General features: G+C 25.9%; 1 protein-coding gene across 6 annotated transcripts in view; it reads right to left on the bottom strand.

The window, feature by feature from the left end:
- The window catches only part of LOC122719703 (peripheral plasma membrane protein CASK), a 238,805-nt gene extending 223,974 nt beyond the window's left edge, over positions 1-14,831 (bottom strand). For 4 of the 6 annotated variants that reach the window (XM_043945744.1, XM_043945743.1, XM_043945745.1 and 1 more), the window contains exon 1: positions 14,052-14,831. In XM_043945744.1, the coding sequence (XP_043801679.1) occupies positions 14,052-14,110 (59 nt within the window). In that variant the 5' untranslated portion in view covers positions 14,111-14,831. Of the gene's footprint in view, positions 1-4,877; positions 4,989-5,088; positions 5,348-13,720; positions 14,016-14,051 lie in introns of those variants that run through there. The other 2 variants (XM_043945749.1, XM_043945748.1) reach the window with 2 other exon arrangements.
- Between the last annotated feature and the right edge of the window lie 3,164 nt (positions 14,832-17,995).

Here is a 17,995-nt window from a genome sequence, read left to right as displayed (position 1 = left end):
AATTCACTAATCAACGATCAAATGTTTAAAAAAAAATTTACGCAAGAATAGATAAAATTCAAAACACATATAGGCATATAATATTTTCAGAGATACATGTAATATCCAGAGATACAAGAGAATTTCTCCGTGAAATTCAGAAACTAGATAATATCTCTACTCCCGTTATATGACAAATTAATACTGTGGGTTTATTTGGTAAACATCGAGTTCTAAAAGGAAGTTTTAACATGAAACTTCCGCAAGAGCCAAGTTGTATTTCTGTTCGCGATTTATTTAAAGTACAAGAAAGCTAGTCTGAAAATTAAATATATAATTTTTTTGATTATGAATTATCTGAAAAGATATTTAAAAGTATGGACACGTTCATAAGATGGACACGACTAAAATAAATAGATTTTGCATTAATTGAGCAGAATTCATTTATATAAAATGCCACGATATTTAATGGTTAAAATTATTCATTTATTAGAACGGATATGACCTTTATTAGCGAGGAAATTACGAGATAGGAAGAATTAATTCTTCGAGTAATACGCATGATAATAAATGTGTGTTTCCTAAATTATTTCTTATATAATGTATATACATAAATAAAATGTTTAAATTTGAAGAAAATATGGAACATTTAATTACAAGCTACTATGTGTTACATTTATTAACCTACATATGATTAAAACATTACACGTAATTATACCTTAAGATTTAACAATGACTTTGCAATTTAAAATAATGGAAATTAAAAATTATTAATTAATAACAATTTAGTAACAATCTAGTACAACCTAATAACAACCTAGTACAACCTAATAACAACCTAGTAACAACCTAGTAACAACCTAGTAACAACCTAGTACAACCTAGTAACAATCTAGTACGTACGATTTATAAATTTGCTGATTAAGAAAAGAGAAAATTGAAATATTATTTGTTATAAAAACATATTATAAATGATAAAAATTCACTGATTACGAAAATGTATCATAAGAAATATCCTAGACGAGAACAGAAAATATTAAAAAAAAATACGAAAAATATTTCAAACAATATGATTCATTGAACGAAGTTTCTAACAATCTTCATGAACAACCTACAAAACTTTCTGTAAAATCATGTGTATTAAATATAACCCTAGGGACATTAATACAAAATGTTGTAATATAGGTATTCACTACTTCAACACGACTTAACGAATGAATACGATATTAGTCAAAGTTTGGTTTCGAGAACATTGAAATCCCAAAAGCTTTATCCATCTCATTATTTCACAGAATAAACTTCGTCTTACAATTGTAGAAGCTACTTTAATAGGCAACTATATTTTCTGCGATTTTATATATAACAAAAAAAATGTAAAATATTAAAGTAATAATTTTATAAATGAACGAATAAAATTTTATAAAATAGTAATGTAAATTACTATTATTATAAAATTAATGGTACCTGCTGTAATTTAGTGATATATATATAGCACTTCGTTAATCAAAAATTATTTCAAAAAAAAATTTTAATTCCCTATATATGATATTTTAAATCTAATATAATTAAAAAAAAAAAATAAAAAATATATGATGAAAAGCAAAAATAAAAATGTATTATAACATATGAAAAAAGTCAAAGTTATATCATATCATATCACCTAAATAATAATAATAATATTTAAAAAAATAAAAATTTTTTATAAATAAAGATTACTTGCATTTCAATTTTATTTAACTATTATTTTATTTAATTATTATTCATTATTTAAAAATTTATATTCATTTCTTGTATTTCTAAATTTAAGTTAATATTCTAAGATGTTCACGCGTTTTTATTATAACGACTTTATAACTAACAATTCTTATCAAATTCTTCTGTGATAATGAAATTAATTATCATTATTTTTTCCTTAACTCGATAAATCTCAAAATAATTTTTTCGATTCAAAATCCTTTCAAAATTGTCAAATGAATTGGATAATAGTTAGAAATATACAAATGGATTATGATCGATTCTATGCTTCGTTGCGAATATCAAAGGTTGTGAATATTAGCCTTGTTGTCCCAATGGACTCTCTGCTCGACTGCTTTATACGACTATTCTCAAAAGATTTATATTCCAAATGTTGGATAACTATCAAGAGTTTGTTTTCAAATACAGAACTATATTTCCAATAAGTAGCACGACTCACTGATTCGTCTGATTTGTGTTCAAAGAACCGATAGAGATAAATCGAGTTCATTTTGCTTTTTCTCTATTTGTAAATGTCCTGAAGAAGAGAAAACATTTCCCTGCCTTAGAATCCTAGTGAAATAGGAAATGTCTAGCAAGTTTTTCATAAATTTAAAATATCATTTAAATGATAATCTTGATGTGACGAAACTATGATGAAAATTTTTAAGTGTTATTCAACGAATTAAATTATCAAGATATTTCTCTTTTAATTTTCAGAAATTATTATCACTATTATCAGAAAAAAAAAGTTTAATATCTCATTTATTCTATTTTGATATCTCAACTTACTTTTTCTGATTTATATTTTTTGTATTAACAGATTAACAATAATATTGTATAATTAATAACAATGGCGACAATGAGTCTTATTATTGAACTAGTGAAAATTTCAATGCTAAAATTAAAAATTATTTTTAACATCAATTTTCAGTGAAATATAGAATGATAAATCTATGATTTGATTTTGGACCATATATCACAAAAAATGAGCCGAGTTATTATATTTCACAGAAAATATTATCTTGCTTTCCTATTTGGAGAATATATCACTTGAAATTAGAAGAAAAATATGATTGCAACAGACGATGTACAACCTTATCCTCAAATAAAAAATAATAGCTCACTTGGAATGCCAGTTTTTCAGATGGATTGGCAGATATATTTTCTTGTTATGACCATAAAAATCTTCGTGGATTTAAATCTAGTAAATTTTTCTCACCAATTTATTAAAAATATAATGCATCAAATAGAAAAATTGAAACTACATAATGTAAAAATTATCGAAATTATTATATATCTAAAATTAAAAATAAAAGCCACACTCTGAATATGATTTAGAAGCATTCTACAATTCAAATTGGCTTGTTCAAGGCTTTTATTTTCGACATTTATCACAGTTGTCAAGCACCATGCAAATATAAAGTATTCAAAGCATGATTTTCATGAATATTTCGATCAAATTTTTAAAATTTGAACTACTGTGAATTATTATTATATCTTCAATACCTTAGTACGAATTTTTGGCAATATTATCATTTTACCAATGGATCATTATAATGAAACCTAAATTCGATTTTTTCAATAGGAATTAATAGAAAAATTAATGAAAAAAAGGAATAAGTTCTCAATTTGAAATCGGAGCTCAAATAAATAAAATTAAGAAATAAATTTAAGAAATTTTATTGAAAAATCATGATAATGAAGAAAGAAAATCAATAAGAAATATTTGGCGACGAATATTGGATTTTTGAATGAAGAATCGAAAAGATTTTTTTTCTTATCAAAAAAATATAATGAATATTGGATTTGAATATAAGGTGAACAAATATAGAGATTCAGCTACATATGAAATATGATATTTATAAACTAATATACGAAAATATACGAAATTACAAACTAATGAAACGTTTCAATATGATTCCAATATAATTGGAACAAGATCCGAAGACGGAAACAGTGCTCGATGTTAAAGCTCATCGTTGAAGTAGTGCAACATCGACAATGATATTCTAGCCCTATAGTTCGGTTGTTTCCACATTATTGGACTCATAGAGATTATGGACTACCTAGCTATAATTGAGAAATAAAGAGGATGGGGAATTGCATTTAGCGAAGTATTAGAGAAGATATTAGAGAAACTTTGATGTAAAAAGCTTCTTTAATACAAGTTCGTAAAACTTTGTTGATATCAATTGATTTATTACTAATTGGATTTTGATATTAGCTATATTATGATCCAACAAAAAATAAAAAGTCTGCTTATCTATCTATTTATGTATACCTTAAATTGATTATTGTTTATTGCAAGATTTCTGATACTTAAATTGAATTGAAGTATCATATATATTACTAGCCAAAAAATTGAAATCATTATGTATTCTATAAGATATAAAAATATGAAAAAATAATAATAATAATTCTAATAGAAAATCTAATGATATAAAAATAAATTATAAATTATCATTGATATCTACAACTTAATTTTAAATAATAAAATTAATAAAATTTTATACAGATACAAATAGTGAACTAATTCTAATAAAAAAGTTAGCTTATAATTTTTCAATTAAAAATGTATAAAAATAAAAAAATTGGCACGAGATTTAATATGAATACAAATTATAATTCGAAGACACTTCAAAAAATAAACAAAAAAAATTAACTTAAAATCCTATTATTTTAAAGAATTCTTTAATTAAAAATCTATAAAAATAAAATTACTTCTTATATTTATAATGTTTCGAACTAACATTAAGCAATAGATTTAATGTAGAATTTAATACAGAAATGATTTCAATGTCTGGTTGGCAGTTTATAGCTATAGATGAAAGTACGTGCCAACTTGGATCCAAGCATACGCAATGAATGTTAAACAATCGAAATGCTATTTGAAGAAATCCTTTTCCAACCTATTAAATTAAATCTTGATGGAAATCATGTTACTTCAAATCTAGAATTTAATTCTCTAGAGAGAAATCTACATTTGTATTAATATATGAAAGATATAAAAGATATAAAAGTATTATAGAAAGATATAAAAGAGATTTATCTCGATATTGAAATATTAATTCAAACTATTTATTTATAGACATTATATTACACACAGATCTATCTCGTATCTTTTACCACTCTTCAAAAAATATCTCACAATATTTACTTACAAAATTCAATTGCTCAAAAAACAAAGTCCATCCAAATCGAAATTTTTACATATCATCTTATTTCGATTTTATTTCGATCCTCCAAAAGTATCCCATGAATATATCATCATCCTGTATATATGATATTATTTATCCGTTAAATATAATAGATAATGTAAAAATAAATCAATATAGAAATACCTTCTTTCATAAAATGCTAACATAAAATTACCTTTCAAAGAATATATCCATAAACAAGTTTTCTACATCTACTTATGACTACCTTCACATTAAACTAGATATACATGTATCTTTATAAAACCAAGCAAATGCTTCGTCGATTTGACAATTCAATGAACTTTAACGTCCAACATAGAAAGAAGTTTAAAATTCGAAAGTTTATTTGGTGCATCTGCATCTTGGGAACAATGAGGTGTCAGTTTGCATCCATAGCAATGCCAAGAAGATTTCAACGATTCAATCTTCACGCCACTTCTGAGTTGGAGAGGATCGAACTTTCTCACTTCAAATATACTCGACTACTACCAACCTCGCCTCGACCTAGCTCTAAAGTCTACACATCATTCTGTGCATATAGGACAAAAATACATTTTGCCCTTGATATACATTAAATAACTGACATATATTAAATAAAGCATTGTATCGTCGTATCGTCGTTAACACCTCCAGTCCATCGATATCTTTTTATTCTATCATTTTTATAAATTATGTAAATTGTTGTCGGGCAAGTGTCAAATAAATAGGAATTAATATAAATTTTCGATTAAATGAATATTATTATAATGATATTGTAGATAAGGTAGTGAAAGATAAAATTATGATTCCTATATTCCACATTAATGCTCAACTAATATATGATTTCAATAGTGAAATTTATTACAAATGTGGACAAGAATTGATTGTGGATAATATTGATAATGTTGAAATATATGCTAATGAACGTAACGTGATAATGTAGGGAATAGTTAAATTGTTTCATATCTATAATCCCTATAATTTAAAAAATAGGTATAGAATATAGATATAGATTTAGAATATTAAAAATACAAAAAAATATCCTAAAATTAGTATTGAATATTGTAATAAATAAATAACGATGCTTTAGAATTTATTACTATTATAAATTAAATTAGATTTATGTATAAAATTTAAAAAAATGTTAAACTTATTACGTTCTATTACACTTTTGTATCCTTTTAATTTACCTAAATTTTTGCCCAAATGATTAACTTAGTAATTAAACATAACTTAGTAACTAAATTTGTTTTTCATAAAAATATTAAAGTTAAATAAAAACAATTTTTAATCATTCAAAAATGCTGCACAGACATATCTTTATAGTTATTTTTGAATTGTTGAGAATAGGAATGAATTCGACCGTGAAGCGAACGAAATACTGATACATTACAGAGCAGAAGAACGAATTAAAAAACCAATTCAAGCAAAAACAAAGCAATGTCGATAAAACCACGGAAAAAATTATTTATAGTACAATGAATCTTCAAAAACCACATTAAACATATTGATTACTCAACAAAATACTTGATGCAACATTTATTTAAAATATACGTATAAATTCTATACTAATATTTATTTTCAAGAATATTTTTTGCAACGTAACGAATATAATTCATTTTGTTTGTAGTTTATTTAAAAAAATTACACGAATTCGGTAAACACGTTTCAAAATAAAATCTGACCTGTTAATTTTCATTTCAGAGAATTTTAAGTTTACAAAATTCATTAATATAAATTTAATAATAATAAATATTCACCGATAGTATTTGCAGACAATTTATCGATTTTTGTATACCTATATAATTGATATATTCTGATAAAAAAAATTTAATAAATTTTTTTATGCTTAACTTATTTCCAAAAACTATACTCTACTCTACTTTTAAAAACTTATCACGTTTCTGTGATTAATGCTACAATGTTTATTTATCGTTTTATAAATGTATTCATTGTTATAATATATATGTATATATATACTACATTTAACCTTCATCGATTAAACAATAGTTTCCTCGATCAATGAATTGTGGCTCATAATTTCCAAACTATTACCAAACTAGATTTGTATTATTTCTCTTTTTTTTTTTTTAAATAATTTCATTGTAAAATTATGATAATTAAATTATAGCTTCGAATCACTATTGAATCTTTAATAAAACTATGAAACTATAAAATGGCAAAAATATAGAAAAAGAGAGAATGCAAGAAATTATAAAAAAAATATACTTTCGAACTGAAACTTTCAAACTTTTTTTTATTTTAAATATAAAAATATACTCTATGTAATAAATGATAATGCATTCACATTTTGGCTCTAAAATGGGCCAATCATAACAGTCGGCCATCAACAGAAAATGCGAACACCGATCAGTTGTTCACTATCCACCAGGCTAATATTTTAGAGGAAAAATATCCTCTAAAATATGAAATTGTGAAATTGATATTTGCCGTATATAAGATCCACGAAGATTACTTTACGCAAATCTATTATTTCCTTAAATATATAGTATACCAAAAGAAAGAAAATCATTTTCAGCGTCTCGTTTACGACAATTATTTCGAATACACAAAATATTTCATTAATACATTGTTCTACGAAAAACTGGGACAGATATAAATTACTATAATACCCGTTTAATTCACCCGTTTTGGACCAAAAAGAATATAAAATCCAATTTCGTTTGAAATAAATTTATTAGAATAATAAACGATCTCTCGAAATAAACGATGCAATCTATTTCGAAATGAAAACTTTTAATCAAAATAAAAAACTATATCGATAGATTTTCCCAATTGCATTACTGCATAATAAATTTCATCTCGAAATAAATATAATAGTTATTAAATGTAGTTTGTATAGTTCAAAACAAAAATTTTTGATCGAAGCAAAAAGTTTTTCACGCTTGAATGGTTTTGTCGATTTCAATCTTGTACCTGTCTGGTTTTTGCTCTTTCGAAATAGCTTCGCTAAATTCGTAAAGAAAAACGGTCTGAAAACCGCATTTCTGCATGTTGCGCTTTAAAAGAACTAGAACGTACTTGCTTTAGAAGTATATTTATCAAACTGGCACAGAAAATAATAGATTGAAATTTTCTGAATAAAATACTGATTTTAAAAAATATTAAAACAATATTTTGTAAAACGATATTAATTAATCTGATAAGAAATTCTGATCCTTCTAAAGCTTCTAATTAGATTTTTATTTGATTAACAAAAAAAAAAAAACATAACTAATGAAAAAAATTCATAAAAATTTTAGTAATTTAATAATAATTCAATCGAGTTATTTTTATTTCACATATATAATTAATTATTTTTATTTATTAAAACAAAAATTTGTAACTACTAAAATTAATATAAAAAGTAATCTAATCTTTCAAAAACATTATTTTGTTATATAATAAAATATAATCGATAAAAGAAAAATATAATTGGTAAAAATTTGTAAATCGATTGAATTATTTTTAATTTATATACGATTAATATTTTTATCACTATACAAAAAATTTTCATTGATATAAAATAAAACGATATAATAACATGATTAATAATATAATAATAGCATGATTACAAAAAGTTAAATTTCGTAAAAATTAAAAAATTTATTTATATTAAGTAATAAATTATCATGCTATTATAGAAATCAGATTTTTTTTTATAAATCATGTTAATAAAACATGTGGATAATGCTCAATACAGCGTTAGCTTCTCATACCTAAATGCTGTTCCTCAATGGAGAATGTCATCAATGGAGCTAGAATGATGAACAAGTTTCGTTCTAAACTATTCTTAGGATATCGAAGTTTATACAGTCATTCATGGGCTAATGACCATAGCAGATAATAGAGAACCACAACACAATCAATATCCTGTTCAAAGATGATAAGGGCAAAGGGCAAATAAACTAATTCTTCTTAAACTCTTTGTAAGACTACGTACTTTAGAACTTATATTTAGGAATTCATGAAAATAAACCATCTTTATATTCAACAATTACTACTGAAATTATTTATTCACGTTAAAATATAAATTTTAAAAAAATCGATCGATAGAAAATCCCTTAGAAATCATATTCGAAAAATTTATGAAATTGAATTATTATTCTGTATCGTTAGCCATATATATTTATTTGAAAATATGAATCCAAAAGACGATTGACAGAAATGATATTAACGTGAGACCATTTGGGAAATCTCAATCAAGCCTGTTATAATCTTCGAGCATCGATTCCGAGAATATCAAAGTCGAATGTGGTCGATATTTTAATAGAACTATATTGGATTTTACGATATGTCAACAGGAAAAGTATGAATGGTTAAAAGAGAAATACTTGACGTATTTGACAAGAAAAAATTCCTGATAAATCGCTTATGGTTTTTGTGCAAATAAATGTACTGATACTAAAATTCTAAATGATTTCTCCTGTCTTATTTATTACAATAATAATAATTTTCATAATAATACTTTAATAATACAATAATAATAAATATTAAAAACTAAAGTAATAAATGAAAAAACTTGGAATTCCTTTCACTGTAATGAGTAATATGAACGCTGATGAAATTCTATTCCATTTTAATGAAACTTATTAAAGGAAATTTGAAATTTATTAAAGTAATCTTGCAATGAAAAATAATAAAACTGAATCTTATTATTCAATGTATATTTAATTATAATATATATTATATATTATTATACTATAATATATATTATAATATATACTAAATAAATTTAATTTTGTCGCCATTTTATTATGTAAGAAATGATATGATTTTATTTCTTTTATTATTATTACATTAAATTTTGCTTTGCTTCTTTCTACTTGTATTATTGTTTAGAAATAAAATCATACGATATTGTTTTCACATTTAATTACATATCGAATAAAAATATATATATGTGTGTATGTAATCATTGGTAAATTTTATTATTTAAAATTCGAAGAACAAAATATTACATCAGAAACATTCCACGAATTTTCAACTATTAACGACTCTGTATCGTTCCATTTAAAACGTAACGATTCATTAGGATCGATGGCACCTTTCCTATGAAGTAGAATCCAACTTCATATCATCGGTAACAATTGGCATCATCCCAAAGAGAAGATATAAGAAACAAATGGCGCATCTATTGCTTCGATAATAACTAAGTTATCCGTATAACGTTTATAAAAGCGAAGAGTAAGAACAATAAACAGATTCCTTGTAAAATTACATACTTAATTTTGCATAACATTTTATATACATTTTTCACAAAACGCTGCAATCATATTTTATATGATAAAAACAAGAGAAAAAAATATCATGTAATTTAAACTAATATAAATAAATCACTTTAGAAATCAAACCTATTATCTATTTTCTAAAAAATTCTTAATTTTATGATCAAGATTTAAGTTTTCAGAAAACAATTAACCTCGATAAAGTTAACTAATGGCATCTATATGGCTTAAGTAAAGTTAACCTATTCTTACATTTTATCTTTATCGAAAAACTAGTATTATGATTTAACCTTTTTTATTTATCAGTTTCAATTTTTTTTAATGAAATATAAATATGATATATTTTTCTTGCCTATAGTTTTTAGAAAAAAGAAAATCTAAAATAATGTTTATCCTATAATCTACAATATCTTATTTTAATTTTTATCTTTAAAACTATTTTTTGAGAGAGAAATAGTTTGTATGATGATAACACTTTTCATTACATAAAGTAGGAAAGCTAAAATGGATAATATTTTCATATTAAGTTCTATAATCTTTTTATTCCATTTTAGATGTAATTATAAAACTTATAAAAAGTACCTATTCGAATAATCCGAATTAAGGGAAATTTTAGAGCAAAATTTTCTCTTTGAGGAAGAAACTACTTGATACAAATAATCATTTGGAAGGAAAATCCATTAAAAGGACTTTGTATTTATAGAGCACTCGAAAATACGTTCTATGATAAATGTATATATGTAAAGTACTTCATACCCTAAAAAATATTCTAATGCAACACATCACATTATCACAAAAGTATAATAAAAAAAAAATGTTATAAAAAAATAATTCTTCAAATTTACTATGTCATGTACTATCAATTATAAAATGATATCTTCAGAAATTCATTAAATAAAAAAAAAATAACGTTGGAATATGAAATCTAACAACGTATATAATAATAAAAACAACTGAAAACAGATATAAAATAATGAACAATGAAATATCTAGTAGTATAAATATGATATAATAACTAAATACCTAAAAAACTAAACACAGAAGAAATTGTGTCATAAAAATATGATTTTAAAAACTACATAAACATCACAACTATTATAAAAGAGAGAAATATTAAAATATTAAAAAAATATACAATTTTTTCTAAAATATAAATATGATATAAGTATAATAGATGAAATATAATACTCTTTCATTACACATTGCATTTCATTACACATTTCATTACACATTGCACACAAAATGCATTTATATTCTTTCATTCTTCAAAATAAAAATACGAAAATTTTTCATTACATTTTTTCAATCACTATTTTACTACACTTCAAAAATAAACGATTTCTAAATATGAATCACTTCAGAAACTCTATACATTTCTTATCTCATACTAATTCGATCTCGATCTTTTCCGAATATTCTCGAGATTTTGCAATATCTCATTACATTGAACTTGATCGTATGAGTTTAATATTTGCTCGGTCAACAAATCCATCGAAGAAAAACACACGTGACGTCTAAGTGATCATCGAGATGGGGAAATCGATGTGATAAGCTTTCTTTATTATCTACAACAGGTCCACACCAGCGGCCGACTGGTTCGCAATTAAGTTCAAGGGCGAATTCCATCATCAAGAATTTACTCTAACTTTTCAGAAAACATGTGCACATAGCCGCTGTATACACGACCCTCCACGGCAGTGAGTTACGAGGGGGATGAAAAGTAGGGCGAGCCATCGTAAAAGAAGTGGCGGCCAAGTTGCATTTCACCTGCTATCTGCCAGCGTTAAGGCTCGCTACTGCAATTTCGTATATTTATTGGAAACTCCTCTCCTTTACTCAGTCGCTCGAACGAGTCGAGGGAAACGTATGTGCCGCAACGCTTTTTTCATCCTCTCACGTTCCGAATTTCCATTTCTTCTCATCGATGTGATCACTCGATAGATTGGATTTTTTAATTAGTATTTAAATTTATGGATAGTGAGATCTACGAAAGAAAGAATGAAACAATAACAGGGAATAGGTAACGTGAGTTTATTTATCGTTTGAGAGGATTGGTTAGAATGTTATGAGAAGCACGTTCGTCACAGAATTTCGCGCGAATCGAAGCTCTTGTTTTATCGAATGAGAGTGAATTTATCACTGACTATATTATCTATAAACATGAAATGACATAAAATAGGTTGTAATAATTTGTTATATCGTATTTGAAATATAATATAAAGTTTCAGGGCGATCTAGATTTTCAAATATTTTATTATCGAGCTCGTTTTATGCATTACTATTTTTATTGCATTTCATCGAGGTAGGTTTCCGTGATTTCGAGAATTTAAATAAAAAAAAAAGTTGGACATAAAATAAAATATTGAATGTTGATTTAAATTGATATTAAATAACTGAAGGACTTTATTCTAAAATTATATTCTTCTATTTTTTTCCTATATATTTCGATTTTTTTCAATTTTACGGATGACAAATAAAAATTTTATATTTTTTTATTGAATATTTTATTCTTAAGATTAACAAAGAATATTTAAGAATATTTGAGACATACAATCTTTTTTTTTATGAAAATATGAAAATATCTTTTTTTTTATGAAAATGAAAATATAAAAAATCATAAAAATTCCTAAATAAAGTTAAAAAAAAATTTTTTGACTACATCTCTGCTTGCAAAAATAAATCATACGATGTTTTGCTTATTATTGTTTATATAGTTATATAACTTAATAAACAAATAAATAAACAAAAATCATTCTTTAAATCTTAAATCATTCTTTTCATGTTTAACAATATCCATAAAAAATAAAGAGATTATATATTATACAAAATAAAATACAAAGACAAACTATTCCATGAATTTTGAACTTTTACTTTTGTAGCATATATAAAGTCTATATATACATATAACTTTAATATAAAGTACTAAAAAAGCAATAAAAAAAAAAGTTTGTATTTTAAGAGAATGAAAAAATTAAAAAAAAATTTAAAAAGTTATTTTTTCATGATTTTATTTTATAGAAATTTCGTAATTTTGTATGATTTATTGAGTTTAAAATAATGTTTGATGATCAAACTTTTTATTTTATATTTTTCTAAATGAAGGAAACACACTATAAAGCATATTAATGATGTCACGTTTATGTAATAATTTTATCATTATTATTGATATCTTTATCAATATTTTTTGTGTAAAACTGATAGATAATATCTCGTAATTAGTTAGTTTCTATTTATAAACTTTTAAAAATACATAATTATTATTTTTATTTTATGTCATTTTATGTAATTTAAAATTAATTTCGTGATAATATAATATCTAAATCATATCAGATATCCTAAAATATATTTAAATATTCATATGAATAATCAACTGTTATAATTACGTGAAAATGATATAAAATAAATATAATAATAATAATATCTTGCATATATCTTGCATATATGACTATAAATAAAAAAGAAATTTGTATTTGCATTAAGAGGATGGATTACATTGCTAAATAATCTATGAAAACTTGAAATAAAACTTGTATGGATTGCACGTAGATCAGTTTTCTTATTCAACACGCATATTTTTCTTGCTTTTGCATTGTTACTTACCCATTCGCCCTTAGTCAACAAATATACGTCATCGTTCGTACACGCGGTGCATGCTTACGCGCGCGCAACCAACCCCGGATTCAATACGTGCACGCATAACCTAAGCTATACACACGCTACGCATATCAAATAGCACGCATACAAGCATTCACGTATCGTTTAACTGTCAAAGTACTATATTCCTCTCACCGTTGTACAGTATCTTACATCCCTTTCACCCCTCCTTTCAAGCTGATTCGCATTTTGACACTTGCCCCCTCCCTTTCATTCAGTATGACTCACACCCGTATAACGCAGCTGTCTTATTCTTTCTCACGGATTCGTTACTCACTTGCCGATAATCTCGCAGAGCTCGTAAACCTCGTCGAAGAGAACCTCGTCGTCCGCCATAATAGCGACGAGGAGGTCGAAGAAGTCGACCGAACGAGGATGATATACGCGCCAAAAGGCGCGTCAAAGCTATGCGGATTCGTAATAATTCGTAAGGTATGCAGATATACGTCTTTCTCCTCTCGTAGCCTAAGCCGACGGAGCTGTTGTGTTTCGTGTCGTGCCGTGTGGAATACGCGGCGGCGTGAACGTAGCCGCGTATCGTGGATTCACGGCCGCCTTCGTTCTCCCACCCTCTTCACTCCTTCTATCTCTCTCTTCCACCGACAGCAACGTATTCGTTTTCCTCTACGCGCACGTTACGCACATACACACATATATATGTACACAGCCATGGATAATACACCCGTGTAGCACGCCCGATTATCGTTGCACTGGCACTCCGATCAGTACACGCGAGTCTGCAACCGTATAGCTGAGTTATATTATTAAACTGTATGTAATATTTTCCACGATGGCAAGGGTGCCCAAGACACAATCGACACCGCCTTTAAGCCTTACTTTACTATCGCCGGCAAAGACAGCATACACAACTAACGACAATACGTAATACAGACGATTACACGGTCGTATCCTGACTCAAGCACGAAGAAAACCGGATCTGGCCGAATCGGTTGCTTCTACGGAGCAGTCGGTCGTACAATTAACAAGACCGATCAGTGAGAAGCGGCCAGACAGACACTGATGTCACTACACACACTTTCCTCGTCTGTCAAAGGCTGGAGCAGTAGTTTCACTCGCTCCGAAGCAAGACTGGTTGCATAAAACGCGGCGAGCGACTGCGCCAACTGACTATCTCCCCTCTAATTCCACCAATTCTGCTCCATATGGCGGGGCGGGCGTGGCGCCGCTTCGCGTGCAACCTTTAGTTTTAGCTTTAATACATTCTGTCTTTTGCTTGTTCCTCTCCGCAACAATATTTGCCAATCGTATGAGAACGCTACTATGGAACATATCTACAATACTCGATGATATTCAAATTATACACGTAAGATACGGACTATATTCATGAAGTTTGCAAGCTCTTATGATAAATAATATAAGTTATCAACGGAACAATATATATTGAATTTGTAACGAAATCTAAATACCAATAACAGAATTTACATAAAATATACAATTACAATATATGGAAAAATACATTTACATGAACTATATAAATAACCATAATCTACTAAGAATAGACGTGATAAATTATGAAATTTCGTCATGCACAATCTGAAATATCGACTTCGAAAAAAAGAAAAGACACATAAATCACAGATTAGATACAAGAAAAATTCTTATTTACCTATGCTTCCTTCCTCATATTCTAAAATACCGACTTCAAATATCGATAAAACAGTGTTCGTGACAACAACATTTTATAAAAAAAAACAATATACAAGATACATTAAAAAACTATAAGAAAAAAGAAACTATATTTAACATATCAAAAAACGAAAAATAAAAAAAAAAAATGCACAATCTTAAAAATATTCAAAATTCGGAAATGAAATTTTATTCAAGATACAACTCAATAATAAGCTATAACGACAACATACTATATGAATAAAATGAATCTAATAAAAATTGGTCATAATTTATCAATACACTCAAATTTAAAAAAAATTCCTATTATTATTATTTAATTACTACATATGAACTATTCATTAATATCAAGTTTGCAAAACATTCAATCATTAATGATTTTACAAACCAAGTAACAAAAGAAATTTTAAGAAAAATTTACGCTGAACTTGCAAAATAAAAATTAAATTGTACAAAGAAGTAAATAAAAGAATCAAAATTGATCAGCAACGCCATCTCTCGAATGTCAAGAACACTTCTTCAAAAGAAAGATAAAGTAGAGTAAGAATCGAACTGCAGTGCCATCTATCGAATGATTCCAAATGAATATCTAGATACTATTCTATACGCGGCAGTTATCATCAATTGCTAAGTTATTCTGTTATTAAAGAGATGTAGCGAGTTCTCCAGAGATGGCGACGTTGATCAATTCTAACACTATCTCTATCTTTTCTCTACGTTATTTGTTTTCTTTGTCCATATCAGTTACAACTACGATCTCCTACAGATGGCACTGATCTTCAATTTCCTTCAAAAATTTCTTTTCAAAAATTTTTTAAAGATTTGTGAAATCTATCTACCGAAAAATTTCAATAAAAGAAAAATATAAATATCTTTTATTCTTTACCTATTTATTTTACATTAATTCAGGAAATAGATAAAACCGCAAAGGATTAACAAGACTATTATATAAGTAAAAATTTAAATAAAATACAGTTATTTTTCAATTGTATTGAGTAAAAGTAATTGTGTATTATGCGACAGATTTTTTTCGAGACAAAACAACTGATAATCTTCTCCTAACAAATACGTATACCCTATACCTATTAATATTTTTTTCCAAAAGATAAAATATAGTTTCTTTTTACGTTTATTACGATAAATTGCAGAAGACGGAATACAAAAATATTCTTCCGTAGATAAAATTGAATTAATCTATGCATATACATAATCGGTGATTTGTTATGTTTAAAGTATGTCTTACGTTTTAAAGTACTTCGAAAAAATAATAATCATAACTCTGCGATTTATCGAAGCCAAAATAGAAATTGCATTATTTATATTATCATCGAAAAAAAAAATACATGTATTTATATGCCAAAATATCTTCATTCGTCACAGTTTCGAAAAGAAATTTCATGCAATTTGCCAATAACCTATTACGAAAATTTGCTACATGTACGAAACGAATTTAATAGACATCGCACAATTTATGTCCCAATACGATATACTCTGATTTAAATGCTATTATTCATCTAACTACTAATACATGAATAAACACTTCTCACCAATATTTCTTAACATCAGATTTGCAAAACATTCAATCATTGATCGTTTTGTAAAACGAATAAGAGAAGAAATCTTAAGGAAAATCTATGCGACCTATGCTAAACTTGAAAGCAAAAATTAAATGAGGCACAGAAACAATACTTCCTACATGTACCAATATTTTGTACAATCATTGTCATGAAAATATAAAATATTGATAATTATAAAGTTTAAAGACAAACAAAAATAAAATATCTTTCACTACTCCTGTTATATACTACTATACTATGATATTACTACATACATTACTATATACAGAAATATTACTACTATTATATTATATTATGTATATTATATATACATATTATATTATAATTATTCTCATGAAAATATAAAACATTGATAATTATAAAGTTTAAAGACAAACAAAAATAAAATATCTTCCATTACTCCTGTTATATACTACTATATTATGATATTACTACATATATTACTATATACAGAAATATTACTACTATTATATTATATTATGTATATTATATATACATATTATATTATAATACGTAATAACATTACTACATTATTATTTATTATACATGCATTTACAAATATATTCTACTAGTACATTCTACTAGTACCATTCTACTAGTACAGACACACTTCTACAAGCACTACTTCTACAGCAATTCGATAAACCATTTATTTATATTCTAAATTTTTTATTATTCATATTCTAACAATTTTATGAATTTTTGAATGTAATTTAACTTAAAAATATCCTAATGAAATTAACACAAACAAACAAAAATGTAACTTATCTAACATGATTCTTAAGAAACGAGAAATAGTTTCACCTAAACCTATGACTCTTTGTAATTGTCTTTACGTATTTTTACCATTAACTAAATTGCTTCCTTGAGTTACTATAACTCTATGTATAAAAGTCTAATATATTCACGATTCACATCTGAAGATTTATTCGAAAAGTTTATCTACAGAAGAATCTCAATAAAATGAAGAAAGAAAAAACATGAAATATAATTTACT

This window comes from Apis laboriosa, unplaced genomic scaffold (assembly GCF_014066325.1).
Source record: "Apis laboriosa isolate Shangri-la unplaced genomic scaffold, ASM1406632v1 scaffold99_cov153, whole genome shotgun sequence".
Taxonomy (NCBI): domain Eukaryota; kingdom Metazoa; phylum Arthropoda; class Insecta; order Hymenoptera; family Apidae; genus Apis; species Apis laboriosa.
The sequence above is the reverse complement of the archived record's forward strand: the minus strand, read 5'-3'. Positions and strand labels throughout refer to the sequence as shown.